General features: G+C 38.2%; 1 protein-coding gene across 4 annotated transcripts in view; it reads left to right on the forward strand.

The window, feature by feature from the left end:
• The window catches only part of LOC127789571 (serine/threonine-protein kinase CTR1), a 41,321-nt gene extending 25,404 nt beyond the window's left edge, over nt 1-15,917 (forward strand). For 2 of the 4 annotated variants that reach the window (XM_052318493.1, XM_052318496.1), the window contains exons 12-16: nt 12,876-12,944; nt 13,049-13,180; nt 14,289-14,383; nt 14,473-14,674; nt 15,221-15,410. In XM_052318493.1, coding sequence (XP_052174453.1) covers nt 12,876-12,944; nt 13,049-13,180; nt 14,289-14,383; nt 14,473-14,587 — 411 coding nt within the window. In that variant the 3' untranslated portion in view covers nt 14,588-14,674; nt 15,221-15,410. Of the gene's footprint in view, nt 1-12,875; nt 12,945-13,048; nt 13,181-14,288; nt 14,384-14,472; nt 14,675-15,220; nt 15,411-15,618 lie in introns of those variants that run through there. The other 2 variants (XM_052318495.1, XM_052318494.1) reach the window with 2 other exon arrangements.
• Nucleotides 15,918-16,332: the final 415 nt, after the last annotated feature.

A 16,332-nucleotide genomic window follows, 5' to 3' on the forward strand; every position in this document is an offset into this window, starting at 1 on the left:
TGCTTGATATGGACATAAGCCAAGCACCCAAACACTCTTAAGTGGGGGTCTTAAATCCTATAGCAACTGAGGGAGATAAGTTTATAATGTAGGTTGCTGTATTTACAGCTTCTCCCCAAAATTTTTTGGATAATTTGGCATGAAAAATCATGCATCTAATCCTCTCTAGCAAGGTCCTATTCATCTTTTCAGCAAACCCATTTTGCTTTGGATTTCCAGGGGTTGTGTTATGACCCTAGGGTTTGGCTAGGGTTTAGGAAGTAAATTGGTAAGAATTAGAAAAAGGAAGAGCAGAAAGGGAGGGAAAGAGAGAACATAACAGAAAGAATTGTGGGAGAAGAGAGATAACCGAGGGAAAGCTAGGAGAATTGAGAGAGAGAAATGGAATTCAATTGCTATTCAAATTATGCCTTTCTCTAACTATGCCAGCCTCTTTATAGGCTTACAATTGAAGGAAATAACAGAAAATACAACCAACTACTATAACAGCTTTGCTAACTGTTTATACAAGAGTTAGTTATTTTTGCCTAATCTCTAAACTTCTACAATTAGGTCTACAACTTATTCATCATGGATTCCCCCCCAATTACAATCATATCTTCAGGGTCACGACAATCTCCACCCCTTCAAACAATTTTTGTCCCCAAGAATTGACAGTTGTTAACCTGTTCTTCATCCAATACCGGCCTTAAAATCTGATTTCTTCTTCTCCTTTTTTTGTGCTTATCTCGTATCCTTCTTTTTTGCCTTTCCACGTCTTTTTCTCCGATGTCACATCTCCCAAACCAGATTGCAGTAACCTCCTCTTCCACAATATCAAAACTCTCGAACCAAATGGCTGCAACCTGTTCTTCCTTCATCATCTGAATTTGGTCCACACCAGGTGAAATGGCAGCAATATTGTCATACAACTCGGGATCAAAATACCTCAAAACAACAATGTTAGTTTCTTCGACTGGAATTTCCTTGACCTGTGACTCCTCAACAGTAATAGTACTATTACTTGTCGCAACACCAAATCCAACCTTCGAAGCTCCTTCCTCATCTTCAGTAGGGACCTCCTCAAGTGGAGAGACTTTTACTTGCTGATTGCTGGAGTACGCCAAAGGCTCACTTTCAGCAGATTTTTCCTCAAGTGGAACCTCATTCTCTTCTTTAGCAATTGCCTTTCCTTTCTTGTCATTCTGAGTTGCCTGATCCAATTCAGGTTTTCCCTCATTCTTTGCAATTACCATTCCCATTTTTAGGACCTCATCAACCTCATACTTCTCATCACTTGCATAAACTCCATCTTCCTCCTCCATTGCTACTTCATCAGCTCCTTGCACTACTTGATTAGCAGCCTTAGAAGTTCCTTCGATCTATTGGCTGCTCTTAGGGTAACCTTTAGGCAGTAGCCCATGCTTTTGGTATATGGCTTCCAGCGCCAACTCTTGCAGCCTAGCCTTCTAGGCTGCTTACTATACCATGGCTGGAAACATCATTCTCACCATAGGCCTCAACGTTTCGTTAAGGCCATTAATGAATCTTGATAAAAAATAAGACTCAAGTCAAAATTGGATGGAAATTGAGCACAAGTACTTTCAATTTCTCAAACCTAACCAGGTATTCCATAACCGAGCCCTCTTGTTTCAGCTTGTTAAGCTCCTCTTTATAGCTCTCATCTCTGATCTGATTGAAGGAAGCAGAGTATTCCCTAGAAAAAACATTCTATCGGAATAGTAACTTGAAATTTATGTGAAAATAGAATAAAAAAGTCATCCAATTATCTACTGAGGTCCTTGATTCCTTCCCTTGTTGTAGCACATAGTCCTTCAACCATCTCATCTGTTCAATTCCTTGAAAATTCACTGCAGTAACAACCTCTTGCTCAACTTTTAAGGATCTCTTCAAAAATTTATTCTGGTACTAAAATTCAGCAACCCAACCCAAGCCAATGCAATTGCTGCTTCAATTCAGCAACCTTAATCCGCTTCAGACATCGTCCTAGCAATAACCTAGATCTGAATCATCTTTTTAGCTGCTGCTGAATGGCCAGCAAATCAATTCCTGAAATCTGATCGAGTTTGTTCGGCCTTCAAGTCAGCTTACTATCAGCTTCCAACTCACCCAAAACCACTGCCTTAGTTACGATGGAGTAGCTAAGGACTATCGCCTTCCAAATTTCAACTTTTAAGAGTTTGATTGGCTCTTGTTGCAACTTCTTGTGAATCGCCGACTCTCACTTTCCCAAGTCACCGAAATTCTGTCCAAAATCACCTCACAGTAGTCGCCTAGGAGAATCACCTTGATCCAGTTGCTCGGAATTCCCTTATGGACTGTTTCCGACCGCAGATTCCTTCTCTCCTTAACTTCAATTCCGCAACCGAAGATTGAATTTGTTCGGCCTTCCAGTTCCCCTACTCACACATCTTCCAATTCGCGTTCAATTCCGCCTTGCAATTGGTCGCTGGGTTGGATTGCCTAGCCCGCTCAATTTTAGTTCATCTCTTCTACCTTCAAGTCGACTTCTCCAAATTGACAGCATGAGAATTGCCGCTAGCGGAAATCTGCTTCTAAATGGTTTCCGATTTCAATGGCCCAAGGCTTTGCTTCTCATCGCTACTTCCTTCTCGCTAGATTCAGTGCCTTCTTCTCTCACCCGATCACCGTCCAAGGCTTGGAGAACCACTAGCTTTGTTGCAATCTTCTTAGAGTCACTGTCGCCACCCAATCATCATCCACCATCCACCATCTTGCTTTTGAAGCAACTTCTGCTGCGTAACTCCTCCTTGCTTGATTTGACTTCGTCACTAAGAGCAATAGCCTATGGCTGCATGTAGATCGCGATCCTCCTGTTCCGCGTTCAATTCACAGCGGATTCAAGATTGCTCGGACTTGATTGCGATCGCTGTAGCCTCCAATTGCTCCAATCTGCTTTTCTTTGATGCCTTAGTCTACTTTAGTCGTGCCTTCCTTCTCGCCCTTGTCACATGCAACGACTAGATCTGGGACGCGATCAAGGACACTTGAGTTTATCGCCGATTCCAGATTGCGGCTAGGATTAGGATTGGATGCACTAGATCTCCTCGCTGAGGAGCGTCGCCTTCAACATTCAAGTCCGATCACTGTCGGACTATCTTGGCTAATGTTGCCTTTAATACCGAGTCGATGTTTGCTTTGCACAACTTCGCCTCTCAATTCCGATTCAATTCCAGGCCAAATTTTACTTGCCTGAAGCACCAGAAATCGCTTGGCTCGTCGGAATTAAATGCCTGAATCGCCCTAGCTAACTACTAAGAACTTCCAGATCACCGCCTTTCAAGAATCGAATCTGAATTTAGCTATTAAAATCTCCACAATCACAACCGAGGAACGATTGGCTTTGATATCAAATGTTACTATCCTAGGGTTTGGCTAGGGTTTAGGAAGTAAATTGGTAAGAATTAGAAGAAGGAAGAGCAAAAAGGGAGGGAAGGAGAGAACATAACAGAAAGAATTGTGGGAGAAGAGAGATAACCGAGAGAAAGCTAAGAGAATTGAGAGAGAAATGGAATTCAATTGTTATTCAAATCATGCCTTTCTCTAACTATGCCAGCCTCTTTATAGGCTTACAATTGAAGGAAATAACAGAAAATACAACCAACTAACTACTATAACAGCCTTGCTAACTGTTTATACAAAAGTTAGTTATTCTCGCTTAACCTCTAAACTTCTACAATTAGGTCTACAACTTATTCACCATGGATTCGGGTTGTTAGGTGTCTTAGGATCCCATTTTCTTTACATAGATGAGTGAATTCCTTATTACAAAATTCTAAACCATTATCTGTCATAATTAATTATTTTAATTTTGCTTTTTTTCTGGTTTTCTATCATGGTTTTCCAGCCTTTGAAGGCTTCAAAAGTGTGGTCTTTTGACTTAAGAACATACACCCAAACCATCCTAGAAGAGTCATCTATAATTGATAGGAAATACCTAGCTCCACCATGAGTTAATGTTCGGGCAGGATCTCACAAATTAGAGTGTGTAAAGTCTAAAGGTGCTTTAGATGAATGTATGGCAGTTTTGGAGAATTTTACCATAGTTGATTTCCAAATATGCATGACTCACATTTATCTAAATCTGTAAGTTTCCCTTCTCTTAATATTCCTTGCTTAGATAATTCCCTAAGGCCTTGCTCACTAATGTGAGCTATCCTAAAATGCTAAATCCTTGTCTTATCACAGGCTTTTACCTTAGTGGTTGCAGCTTCTCCACACAATGTGGAGGCTTGCAACACAGATTCCATTATTTAGGATTGCTCTCATGCTTATTAGAAAGCCTCTAATCACCCTTAGGACTCTGCCATCTCCTCTATAGGAGTAGTTGTTTCTATCCAACTATCCAAGGGAAATTAAATTTCTTTTCAAATCAGGAACATATCTTACAGAATTCATTCAATGTTTTAATAGACCCATCATGCAGTTTGATCTTTATATCTCCTATGCCTTTAATCCTACATTCGTGATTATTCCCTAACAACACCTTACCCCTTTTATTTCTTTAAAATTCAAGAACCATTGCCTATGGGGTGACATGTGGAAAGAGCACCCAGAATCTAGTATCCATACATCTTTATCTGCATTTTCAGACACTACAAGTGCTTTGGCACTATCATAGTCATATTCACAAATGGATGACAAAATTTCAGACTTAGGCCTATCTAGGAAATCCTTCTTTTTCTGAGGACAGTTTCTCTTAATATGTCATTCCTTATGCAGTTATAACATTTTATAATTCTCCTACCATTCTTGGATTTGGTCCTAGATCTTCCCCCTTGCCTAGGGTCCCTCTTATCGGGTTTAGACCTAACTGATAACACATCCCCAATTGAACTCTTTCCTTCTACCTTATGCTGTAATTCCTTTGAATTCAATGCCCCTATTACATCATCTAGGGTTAGGGTGTCCCTGCTATGTTTTAATATATCTACAAAAGTCTCATATGATTTTGGGAGATAATGTAACAAGACTAATGCCTTATCCTCATCATCATATTTAACATCTATATTTTCCAGATCTAAACACAATTTATTAAAACTGTCAATGTGTTCTTGTAACCTTTGACCTTCATTCATTTTGAATGTAAAGAATTTAAACTTCAAATATAATTGGCTAGATAGAGTCTTGGTCATATAAAGGCTTTCTAGTCTAAGCCATAACTCTGTCGTGGTTGTCATTTTAGACACCTCTCGCCGCACCTTATCCCCTAGACTCAATATCAAAGTATTATAGGCTAACCTAATGATTTCCTTTTTCTGTTCGTCCGAGTATGTTTTAGGAATCTTTACTTCACCATCTAAAGCTTCTTCCAATCCTATGTTCCCCGCAATGCCCTCTTTTTCATTTTCTAGAGGCCAAAATCATTCTAGCCATCAAAATTTTCAATATCATATCTGGTGGCAGACATTCTCGACACTATGTTATGATAGAAAGATGAATATAATGAAATCTTGACTTTCTTGATCCTAAATACTAGCTTTGGTACCAAGTTGTTAACTAAGAGATCACTAGATTTAATCTTGAGACGGGATTAGGCCTCTCACAATCGTGCACACACCTGGTTGATTGAAATAACATAACATAAAAATAAACAACAGAATAATAAATCGAACAGAAATAGAAACAAGAAATCAAACCACACGATGAACACCAGATTTTTATCCTGGTTCAATTCACTCTTGGAGTGAACCTACATCCAGCCTTAGAATCCTCCTGAGAGCAGCCTTACTTTATTGACAAACAATCAGTACAGCAATACTCGAGTACACCCTCAATCGCTCACCAAGATTACAAAGGTCTATCCCGCTTTCTAGCCTTTTTTCTCTAAACGAAAACAGAAGTTGCACTCACAAAAAATGAATTCTCAGTAAAACGACTAACCCCCTTGCCCCCTTATTTATAGACTAAGTGGGCAGACATCCCAATACAAATTACCTAAATTAGATATTACCGGTTTTAACCTCTCAACTTAACTAAATTACAGTTGGAACAAATAAAAATGACCTATCTATACTTTAGTCGCTTGACACAATTCTCTTCACTGATCGTATTGACTTGAGGCAAACTTCTAACAAGCAGTTGTCCTAACCAAAAATTACAAAGCTATAACACAAACTTCTCTCTGGCATACACAACACATACTCTTTCTCTCAAGATAGAATGAAATCAATAGTTGAAATAACCCGCCTCAACCCTTCATTTATAAACCATAGAGGGCGGGAGTTACAAGGATTTAAACGAAACCAGTAGCCAGCTTATACACGTGGCAGTTACTGTTACATTATGTAACTAGTGGACTTCTAGAAGCCTCTTGATACCCGCACCCTTCTTTGATTCTTTCCTCTCCTGAGTCTCAAGACTTAATCCTAGGCTAATCTTTTTACAAATTCTCCACCATTTGCATAGGATTAGACTTCATCAAGACAGACACTTGCACTCAACAATACCTGACCCACTCTTCTTATCCAGCCTATTGGACCACCTGAAGCAGCTTCAAATAATGCTTCAACTTTGCCATAGGAACACATTTCGTGAAGATATCTGCAACATTCTCGTCACCTACAACTTTTATTTGATTTATCTCCTTTTTATCTAATATTTCCCTAATAAAATGGTGACGGACATCTATGTGCTTTGTCCTTTCATGGTGAGCCTGATTTTTGGACAAGTGTATGGCACTTTGACTATCACACATCAAAGTGGCATCCACTACAGTCCCTAGGAGTTTGCCTTTTAGCCACATAGCCTCTTTTATTGCCTCAAATATTGCTATATATTCTGCCTTAGTTGTAAATAAAGCCACCACATGTTGGAGGCTTGATTTCCAATTGATAGTAGAATTCCACAACTTAAAAACATACTTGGTTGTGGATCTTCTTTTATCTAAATCAGCAACAAAATCAGCATCCGAGTACCCTAGGATGCTGGCTAATTCTCCTTTATTTGCTCCACCATAGGACAAAACCATGCTGCTAGACCCTTTTAAATACCTAAATACCCAATTAACAGCATTCCAGTGGTGCTTTACCTAGATTTGCCATGAATCTGCTCACAACACTTATTGCATGAGCCAAATCAGGTCTTGTGCACATCACGACTCATCTCCTTCATACTTTCCTCATCCTTAGGAGACTGATCTGAGGATAATTTAAAATGTTGGGCAAATGGCACATTCACCGTTTTAGAATATGCCATTCCAAGCCTCTTAATTAGCTTTTTTAGATAGGATTTTTGAGATAGGTATACTTTTCTTTGCTGTTTATTACGAGTAATTTCAATCCCTAGATTTTTCTTTGCTTCCCCTAACTCCTTCATCTCAAATTGTGACTTTAATTTCAGCTTTAGATGCTGAATTTCTTGCTTAGATTGACTTGCTATGAACATGTCATCCACATAAAGGAATAGATAGATTGAAATACTAGGTGAGATATGTTTAAAATAAACACAATGATCATAGGAACTTTTAATATACCCCTGGCTTACGATAACGATATTGAATTCCCTATACCATTGCTTTGGAGATTGCTTAAGCCCATAAAGTGATTTCTTAAGCAAGCATACATGCTCCACCTTTCCTCTGGATTCAAAACCTTTAGGTTGTTCCTTTAATACCTCATCATCTAGGTCTCCATGAAGAAAAATTTTGGTTACAACCATTTGTTCTAGTTTTAGGTTTAGGTAGGCTGTTATGGCAAGCAACACTCTAATTGAGGTATGTCTCACAACTGGTGAGAAAACCTCATTGAAATCTATACCTAGGACTTGGGTAAATCCTCTAGACACTAACCTATCCTTATACCTAGGTTGTGGATTAATCTCAGCCCCTTCCTTGATCTTATAGAGCCATTTACAGCCTACTACTCCCTGTCCTTGAGGCCTATCAACCAAAACCCATGTCTGGTTCTTCCTCAAGGATGCAATTTCTGACTTCATGGCCTTTATCCATCTATTTGATTCCTTTGATGACACTGCCTCTTCAAATGTAAGAGGCTCCTCCCCTACCACTTCAAATGCACTTGTAGGTGCATAAGACACTAGGTCTGAAAAGCTATATCGAAGAGGTGGCATTCGACTCCTCCTTTGTCTATCCCTAGCCACACTTTACCTAGAGGTATCCAGTTGGTCTCCTAAATTAGAGTCTGCATCGCTCTCTTCCTCACTCTCCCCATATTGTGTAGAGTCCTGATCATGAGGATCTTCCTAGACATTTTTAGACACTATGCCTTGGACTTCCACATCTATAGGCTTAGAATTTTCCCCAAAGTCTGGCTAGACATCTATATTTACAGCTTTCATGGTAGCCCCTTCATCAAATGTCACATCTCTTGTGAGAATAGTTCTAGGCCCTTCTGTCTCAAGGTTCCACAATTTGTAACGTATGACTCCGATGGGATATCCTATAAATAGGCATTTCTTAGTCCGAGGTTCCAGCTTGCCTTGCTTCACATGAGCATAGACTAAGCAGCCAAATACCCTAAGATGGTCTAAACTTGGTTTATGACCTGACCACTTTTCATAGGGTTTCTTAAACTCAATTGCAGCTGATGGTGATCATTTATCACATGTGCTGCAATTGATAAAACGTCCCCCCCAAAAAGACTTAGGTAATTTTGCATGGAATAACATACATCTGACTTTTTCTAATAGTGTTCTATTAATTCTTTTAGCTACTCCGTTTTGTTTATGGTTTCCTGGGGCAGTCGAGTGCCTAATTATTCCACTCTCAATACACATTTGTGTAAATTCTTTATTGCAGAACCAGGGGCGGAGCCAAGATTTTGGCTCAGTGGGGGCAAACTTAAATATAAAAAATATAATTTAAAAAATAAGATAATAATGATAATATTAAAAAATATATATATTTTTACAATTGTTCCTTACAGCTTTTCATACTAAAAATTACAATTATTCAAGAAAGTTACATTGATTATTTGAATCTTTAGACTCGTCATGACTGCGAAAGGTTAGTTCTTATCGTAAAAGAAGTCGAACACAATCAATTGATGCATTTAGACGAATTCGATAATCACATAGTATTTGTTCTAACTGTCTGAAGAAAACTATCCCAATTTTTTTGCTTTTGATTTATTAAGATTTCACAATTATTTCGAGCTTAATTGTGTGCACTATTAGCATCTCTAACATGAACTTAAAGTTTATTTATTATTATTTTTTTTTAAATTACTGAACCCTTCTTTCATGAAAGAATCACCATCTCTTTGTTTCCTATTATTTGTTTTAAAAAGATAACAGTATAAGCAAAATGCGACATCTTTGTTTATATTATATTCTAATCAATCACCAAATTCATTGAACCAAGCTGGAATGAATTGTCTTGATTTCAAGGTTAACACAGACCTCTTTGCAAATAGACTCTTCTAATTTGATCTTGAAAATTAACATTGTAATCCATTATTGTAGTTTTTAGCTCGGGATCCATAGGAAGTTGTACAACATCATTTTGCTTAATACTTGCTTTGTTAATTTGTTCATTTTCTTCAATATAAATTTTCTCCATGCTTGCTTTCTTTGCTTCACAATTTTCTTCAATACTTAATTTTATTTGCATCATCATTGTAAAAAAATAAAATTATGAGCAAATTGTAAAAAAATAAAATTATGAACAAATTGTAAAAAATGTTGTGATTGTTACTACTGAGCCATTATATACTTGCTTTCTTCAATACTTTTTTTTTTTATTTTTAGTAGTAAAATATTGTAAAAAAATAAAATTAAACAACCAAAAAAAAACAATATGGCCCAGTGGGGGCAACTGTCCCCACTTGGCCTCAGGTGGCTCCGCCCCTGTGTAGAACTCTACCCTATTATCGGTCCTAATGGTTTTGATAGAACTCCCTTTTTGATTTTCTACCATCTTCTTCCATATCCTAAAGGCCTCAAAGGTATGATCCTTTGATTTCAAGACATATACCCACACCATCCTAGAGTAGTCCATCAATGATAGATAGGAAATATCTAGAGCCTCCATGAGTTAAAGTTTGTGATGGTCCCCACAGATTTGAATGAATGTAATCTAATGGTGATTTTGGAGGAATGAATTGCTTTCTTACTAAACTTAACCTTGGTAGCCTTTCCATAGATGTAAGACTCACATTTGTTGAGTCCAACAACGTGCTCTTGACCTAGAATGCCCTGCTTAGCTAGCTCCTTGAGCCCTTGCTCGCTGATATGTGACATCCTTAGATGCCACAACCTAGCCTGCATATGAGCACTATTGCTTGCTACTGCAGCTTCCTCACTCAAAGTGGATGCTTGCAGAATGTAAATGCCATTTTTGCAGCACAACTTTCATGCATATTAGGGAACCCTTAGTGACTTTCAAGACTCCACCATCACCCCTAAAGTTAAGGCCATTTCGGTCCAACTCACCAAGAAAAATTAATTTTCTCTTGAGTTCTGGGACGTGCCTTATAGCTGTTAGGGTTCTAAATGATCCATCAACCATTTTAAGCCTTATGTCACCGGTTCCTAATACCTTACATTCATGGTCATTGCCTAGCATGACCTTTGGGCCTTTCCCCCATTTATTTCTTGATAATTCTGAAACCAGTCTCTCTTAGAAGTCATATGGTATGAGCAACCTGCGTCCATAACCCAGACATCACTCTGAGTCTTTTTTGAAACAACCAGTGCATTAGCACTATCATACTCGAACTCACACACACTGATCCCACCAACATAATTACTCCTCTCTTGAAGATCTTTCTTTTTCTTGGGACAATTTCTTTTAATATGGCCCTCATCATGACAATAATAGCATTTTATAGGCTTTTTCCCAATTCTTGATCTAGACCTTGATCTACCCCTTCCCCTAGGGTCTCTTCTATCATTCCTAATTTTGGCAGTGAGGGCATCTCCAGGGGAGGATTTTTTGTCAACCTTATTTTGCAATTCTTTTGAATTAAGGGCCCCTATTACATCATTTAGGGATAAATTATCTCTACTATGCTTTAAAATGTCTACAAATGTCTCATAGGTGCTAGGTAGGGAGTGAAACAAGACTAATGCCTTGTCTTCATCGTTGTATTTAACCTCTATATTTTCAAGATCCAGACAAAGTTTATTAAACTCGTCAATGTGATCTTGAAGCTTTTGGCCGTCATGCATTTTAAAGGTAAAGAATCTTGGACAATGATTTGGTCATGCAAAGGCTCTCCAGTTTGAGCCAAATTTCAGCTGTTGTCTTCATCTTGGACACCTCCCTTGGCACCTTGTCATCGAGACTTAAGATAAGTGTGTTGTATGCCTTATTGAGTATCTCCCTCTTTTGATCTGTCGTGTAGGTCTTCGGCATTTTGGCTTCGCCTTCCAATGCCTCCTCAAGGCCAAGATTGCCGAGGATTGCACGCATCTTCATCTTCTAGAGGGCAAAGTCATTTTGCTCGTTAAACTTTTATATGTCATGACTAGAGGCGAATGAAGTAGAAGCCATGATTGGCTATTGGGTCGTGTCTCTCCCCTTGAGTCTTTCTTGAAATCTTGAATGTGGAAGACGGTTGCTTTGATACTAGATTGTTGTCACAATCCCACTTTCACACACTCTAGGATATCCCTCAAGAATTACACACTCACTCATACGAAGTAAGACATAATTTGAAGATACAAGAAAACAACATAGAACTCAAAGCACACGTGTGACACAGGAAGATTTATCCTAGTTCGGATCTCCTTTTGAGAGATCTTATGTCCAGACTTATGAGGGTCTTGGCTTTACTATCTTGAAATCAGGAGAATAGATTACATGCACTGCACTCTCTCACAGCCCTATACACACGCTACCCTATCCAGAGATTACAAAGCAATAACACAAACTTCTTTCTAGCATACACAACACATACTCTTTCTCTCATGATAGAATGAAATTAGTATTTGAAATCCCCCCCCCCCCCCCCCCCGACCTTTATGGATAAACCATAGAGGACAGGAGTTACAAGGATTTAAACGAAACCGGTAGCCACCTTATACACGTGGCGGTTACCGTTACAATATGTAACTAACGGACTTCTAGAAGCCTACTGATGCCTGCATCCTTCTCTAATTCTTTCCTCTCCTGAGTCTCAAGACTTAATCCTAGGCAAATATTTTTACACCGCTATGTTTATGTCAATTTTGGGTATTCTGCCATTTAATTCATGCTTATATGATGGGGAAGGGCCTTATTCATTCAGAGTGATTCAATACATTAGGCTTCGGTTAAGTGGTGAAGCATTGACCCTTTGTATGGAGGAATGGCAAAATAGGAGCCTGTAGTTAGCCCTAGGTTGTCAGGAATATGCATGGTTGAATTGAAATAGCCTTATTTTCTGCAGCCTCCTGCACATATTGATGTATTGATGACTGCTCGTTATATGTAAATCTTGCCAGGTGATTGTATGCTATACTATTTTTCCTACTTTTGTGCTAAGTTCGTGAAAACACTTGGTATCTTTAATAGATTTTGCAGTGACCAATATTTTTGGATGAAAATTTGTTTTATCTTGCTGTACTGATAGTGTGAAACACGTGCATATGCAATGTTCCTATCTGATATTTATATTCTGAGTACAATTGACCTTCCCCAGAGCCCGTAATGCGGGAACCTTGTGCACTGGGATCAACAGAAAAAAAAGAAAAAGAAAAGAAAAGGATCCATTTCCAGTTATAGTTGATATTAATTCTCCAGTATCTTTGTCTCTTTGTCTGGTAGTGAAATACCCATTTTGGCTACATATTTCAGTTACAAGTACTGTATTTGTGTGCTTTATGTGTGAAGTATTCCAATACCAAGTTTAGCTTCCTTTGGTTTTTAGCTTTAGCTTGTGTACTAAATTCTTTCCCTTCTGTTAAATCAGGTCTGTGATTTTGGTCTTTCCCGTTTAAAAGCAAACACATTTCTTTCATCAAAGTCAGCAGCAGGAACTGTATGCTCTTTCCTATTGAATCACTTCTTTACTCCATTTACTTATCTTATGACAGCATTGTTTGCTTACAAAATAAAATTTTCCTTTTTGCCTTTTTCTAATAGCCTGAATGGATGGCACCAGAAGTTCTCCGTGATGAACCATCAAATGAGAAGTCAGATGTATACAGCTTTGGTGTGATATTGTGGGAGCTTGCAACGTTGCAACAGCCTTGGAGCGGTTTAAATCCACCACAGGTTTGTATGATGTAGGCTTTATACTCTTGGTGAAATGATAGAAACCAGAGCCAAAGGGATTTAGCATTTTGGTTTACGCACTTAACCTCAGAAAAAGGTTGACATCTTGATATATGTGCCCATCTTTGAAAATAATGATGGTGAATGGTAATCAATTAAGGGTGTTAAGATGATGTTTTGCAGATGAAAGAAGTGATGGGAAATTTGATTTATTTCTAATTTTGATTTGTATTTTAGATTTGTTTAGCTTTTATTTTAGTATATTTGTTTGGATAATTGTAACTTGAAATTTTGTCTTTTACTGGTTGAACTTTAGCCTATAAATAGGGATTAGTGATTTAATCAGGAGAAAGTTGTTGATTTGCAAAAGTATTATTGATTTCTCTCTCTCTGCCTCTCTTAGGCCTCCTCTCCCTTTCTACTTCCTCTACTTCATCTTCCCCAGATTTATTCTCTCTCTTCCCTGATTTTCTTCTCTCTGCCAATTTTCTGCAATCTTTCTGCTGTCCTGCATCAAAATTTCACGAACATGATTAACCTTATCCGGAGATGTAGGTATAGATCGCAATGCTTTCCTTCTTTTTCCTGGAATTCACTCTAAAGATGAAATTTTAGTCTCATACTGGAAATTCAATGTTGTAAGCGTACATTTTTAATCATGCAATAAATTCTCATTGTCAAGATATATCTCTCCCCCCCCCCCCCCCCCCCCCCCCCGCGGTGATAATTGTGACTTTTGGTCTCTGGAATACCTAGAATATTCTAAAAAAGAGAATTTATACCTGTAATGATCTGCGGTCCAGATGGTTATGACCATCTTTGAAGCTTTATCATGTCTACTGCGCTTCCCCCCCTCTCTTCCTTGGTGTTTAAGCCAAAAACACTTTACGGGTACAACTTGCACATGGTCGCAACACTCAGGTGTTGAAAAACACAATATCAATGTCTGGTTTTCCCTGAAATTCATTTTGTCTTTTCCTTAATATGCATGTTTGACGTTGTTTTAAACTTCAGTTTGCATAAGATTGTATTATACCTATTTGGTTCATTAAATTATCTCAACATTCCTGGAAAAAAAAAAAAAAAACTGAACGTGCACTATATGTAGGTTGTAGCAGCAGTAGGTTTCAAGGGTAAAAGGCTTGAGATTCCGCGTGATTTAAATCCTCACGTGGCAGCCATCATTGAAGCTTGCTGGGCCAAGTGAGCTGATTAACTCATTTGTTTGGCTTCCATTATACCCTTAAATAATAATTCTGGATTTCTATTAATAAGCTTTTGTTTCACTGCAGTGATTCCCGGAAACGCCCTTCCTTCTCTAGTATCATGGACTCTTTAAGGCCTTTGATTAAACCTCCAACAACTCAAACAGTTCATACAGACATGCAGTTACATGAAGCTGTATGAGATCTTGAAAGTTTTAGTTATGCACATATATGTCATTCTTTGATGCTCTACTTTTTGGCAACAAATGCACTGCTCAGATGATCTCAGGTGTGTATCTGGAAAATTGCTGTTTTGACTTGACTACTTACATGATGTTGTAAACCTCTTGCTGGTTCCTATTACTTCATTTCCAAAAAGGGGAAATATTTGAATCTTGAGATCCTGGCCCCCCCATTCTCAAGATAAAGTATAAATAAGAGCCCCTCCCAAAAGATGAAACAGTGTTTTAGTTTTCTCAAATTCTCTCTGCAAAAGAACTTGCATGTGAAATAAAGGCATGCTCATGACGGACAGTGAAGTTATAAGTCCTCTTTTAATCATCAGTATGGCATGTTGGGCGTGCTAATCTCCTGCTCATGGCTATTACTATCTGACCAAAAGATAGGAACTGGTGTTTACAACATAGATAAGATGTGAATATATATCACCTGTTGGTCTTTAATCTGACAGCTTGAGTTTTGGACCTTTAAAGTGGCTAATGTGTCTTTGTTGTTGTTGATTGCTGCTGTTTTGCTGTTCATTCTCTCACCCCTTCCCCAGCATATGCAGGCTGTTTAAGAGTCCTAATTGTGCTATCGTGTGATATCTGTGTAGGATATTCCTTGTACATATATCTTCTCACTCACTGCCTTAAGAACACTTGATCTTTCATGCAACCCAAGAAGCTGCTGTTGCTCTCACGAGATCCGTTTTTGCATTTCTATGTATAATTTATCAACAAATATTGTGTCCCAAGCAAATTTCCTGGTCAATACTAGCATGTTGGAAACTTTTTGCATATAGTTTTGTATCTATGCATTATTGCGAGTAAAGATCAGCTTAGCAAATCAGATAAGCGGGACCTGTACACTGCTTGCCTCTTCCCACTGTATATGCTCTCATTTGAAGATAATCAAATAGCTAGTTTGTTATAATGGAAGAGCAGATCTGAGAGTGGTTTCCATTTGTGTTTTTCTTAATTTCTTTGCTTTTTTTTTTTTTGTCATTATTAGGTTATCTTCTTCAGAGAGAAGCAAGCTTCTCAGTTTGCCATGATTTCTGTAAACGGGAAATTTTGATTCAATATGCAGCTAGTTGTGGATTCAACAGGTGCTGTAGAACAGGAAGATTCATTGTTTGTTATCTTTTAAGTAATTGTTCAGATGACCTCATTCTTTTAATCTCTCAGTTGCTTGCTCTTGAGCAGGATTATAGTTGATGGGTTTTGTCAAAGCTTGGCCTTGGAAAGAAATACGAGGCCATTGTTAAGACATATATAATGCCTGATAAATCTCTGCCAAGTTTTTCTTAATATTCTTTTTATCTGTATTTTTGAAAACTTCTTCTTACTTTGCAGTAGCATTTACCCGTCTTCTTTTTCTATAACTAGGCAATTGTACCTACGTTTTCTGTATCTTATTTGAGCTCTTCACGTGTTGACTACAAGTACATGAAAAACGTTTTACCATTGTTGACATGCATGAACTTGTTAAAGCGAATGGCAGGGATCAGCAGTTGGGAAGTATGAAAATGCGTTGAATGCTTGAATAGTTTAATGCAACTAAACATAGAGTAGAGTTCAGTTCCAGTTGAAGGTGTAGCTTCTTGTGATGATGCAGTGTAGACCCTGGGCTGATCATAAGTAATTGGCCAACCAAAGTTAAATAAGTGGAAAATTATATGATACTCAAGTGCACTGTTATTTTATACAATATAAAAGGTATTTA

Source organism: Diospyros lotus, chromosome 14 (assembly GCF_014633365.1).
Source record: "Diospyros lotus cultivar Yz01 chromosome 14, ASM1463336v1, whole genome shotgun sequence".
Taxonomy (NCBI): domain Eukaryota; kingdom Viridiplantae; phylum Streptophyta; class Magnoliopsida; order Ericales; family Ebenaceae; genus Diospyros; species Diospyros lotus.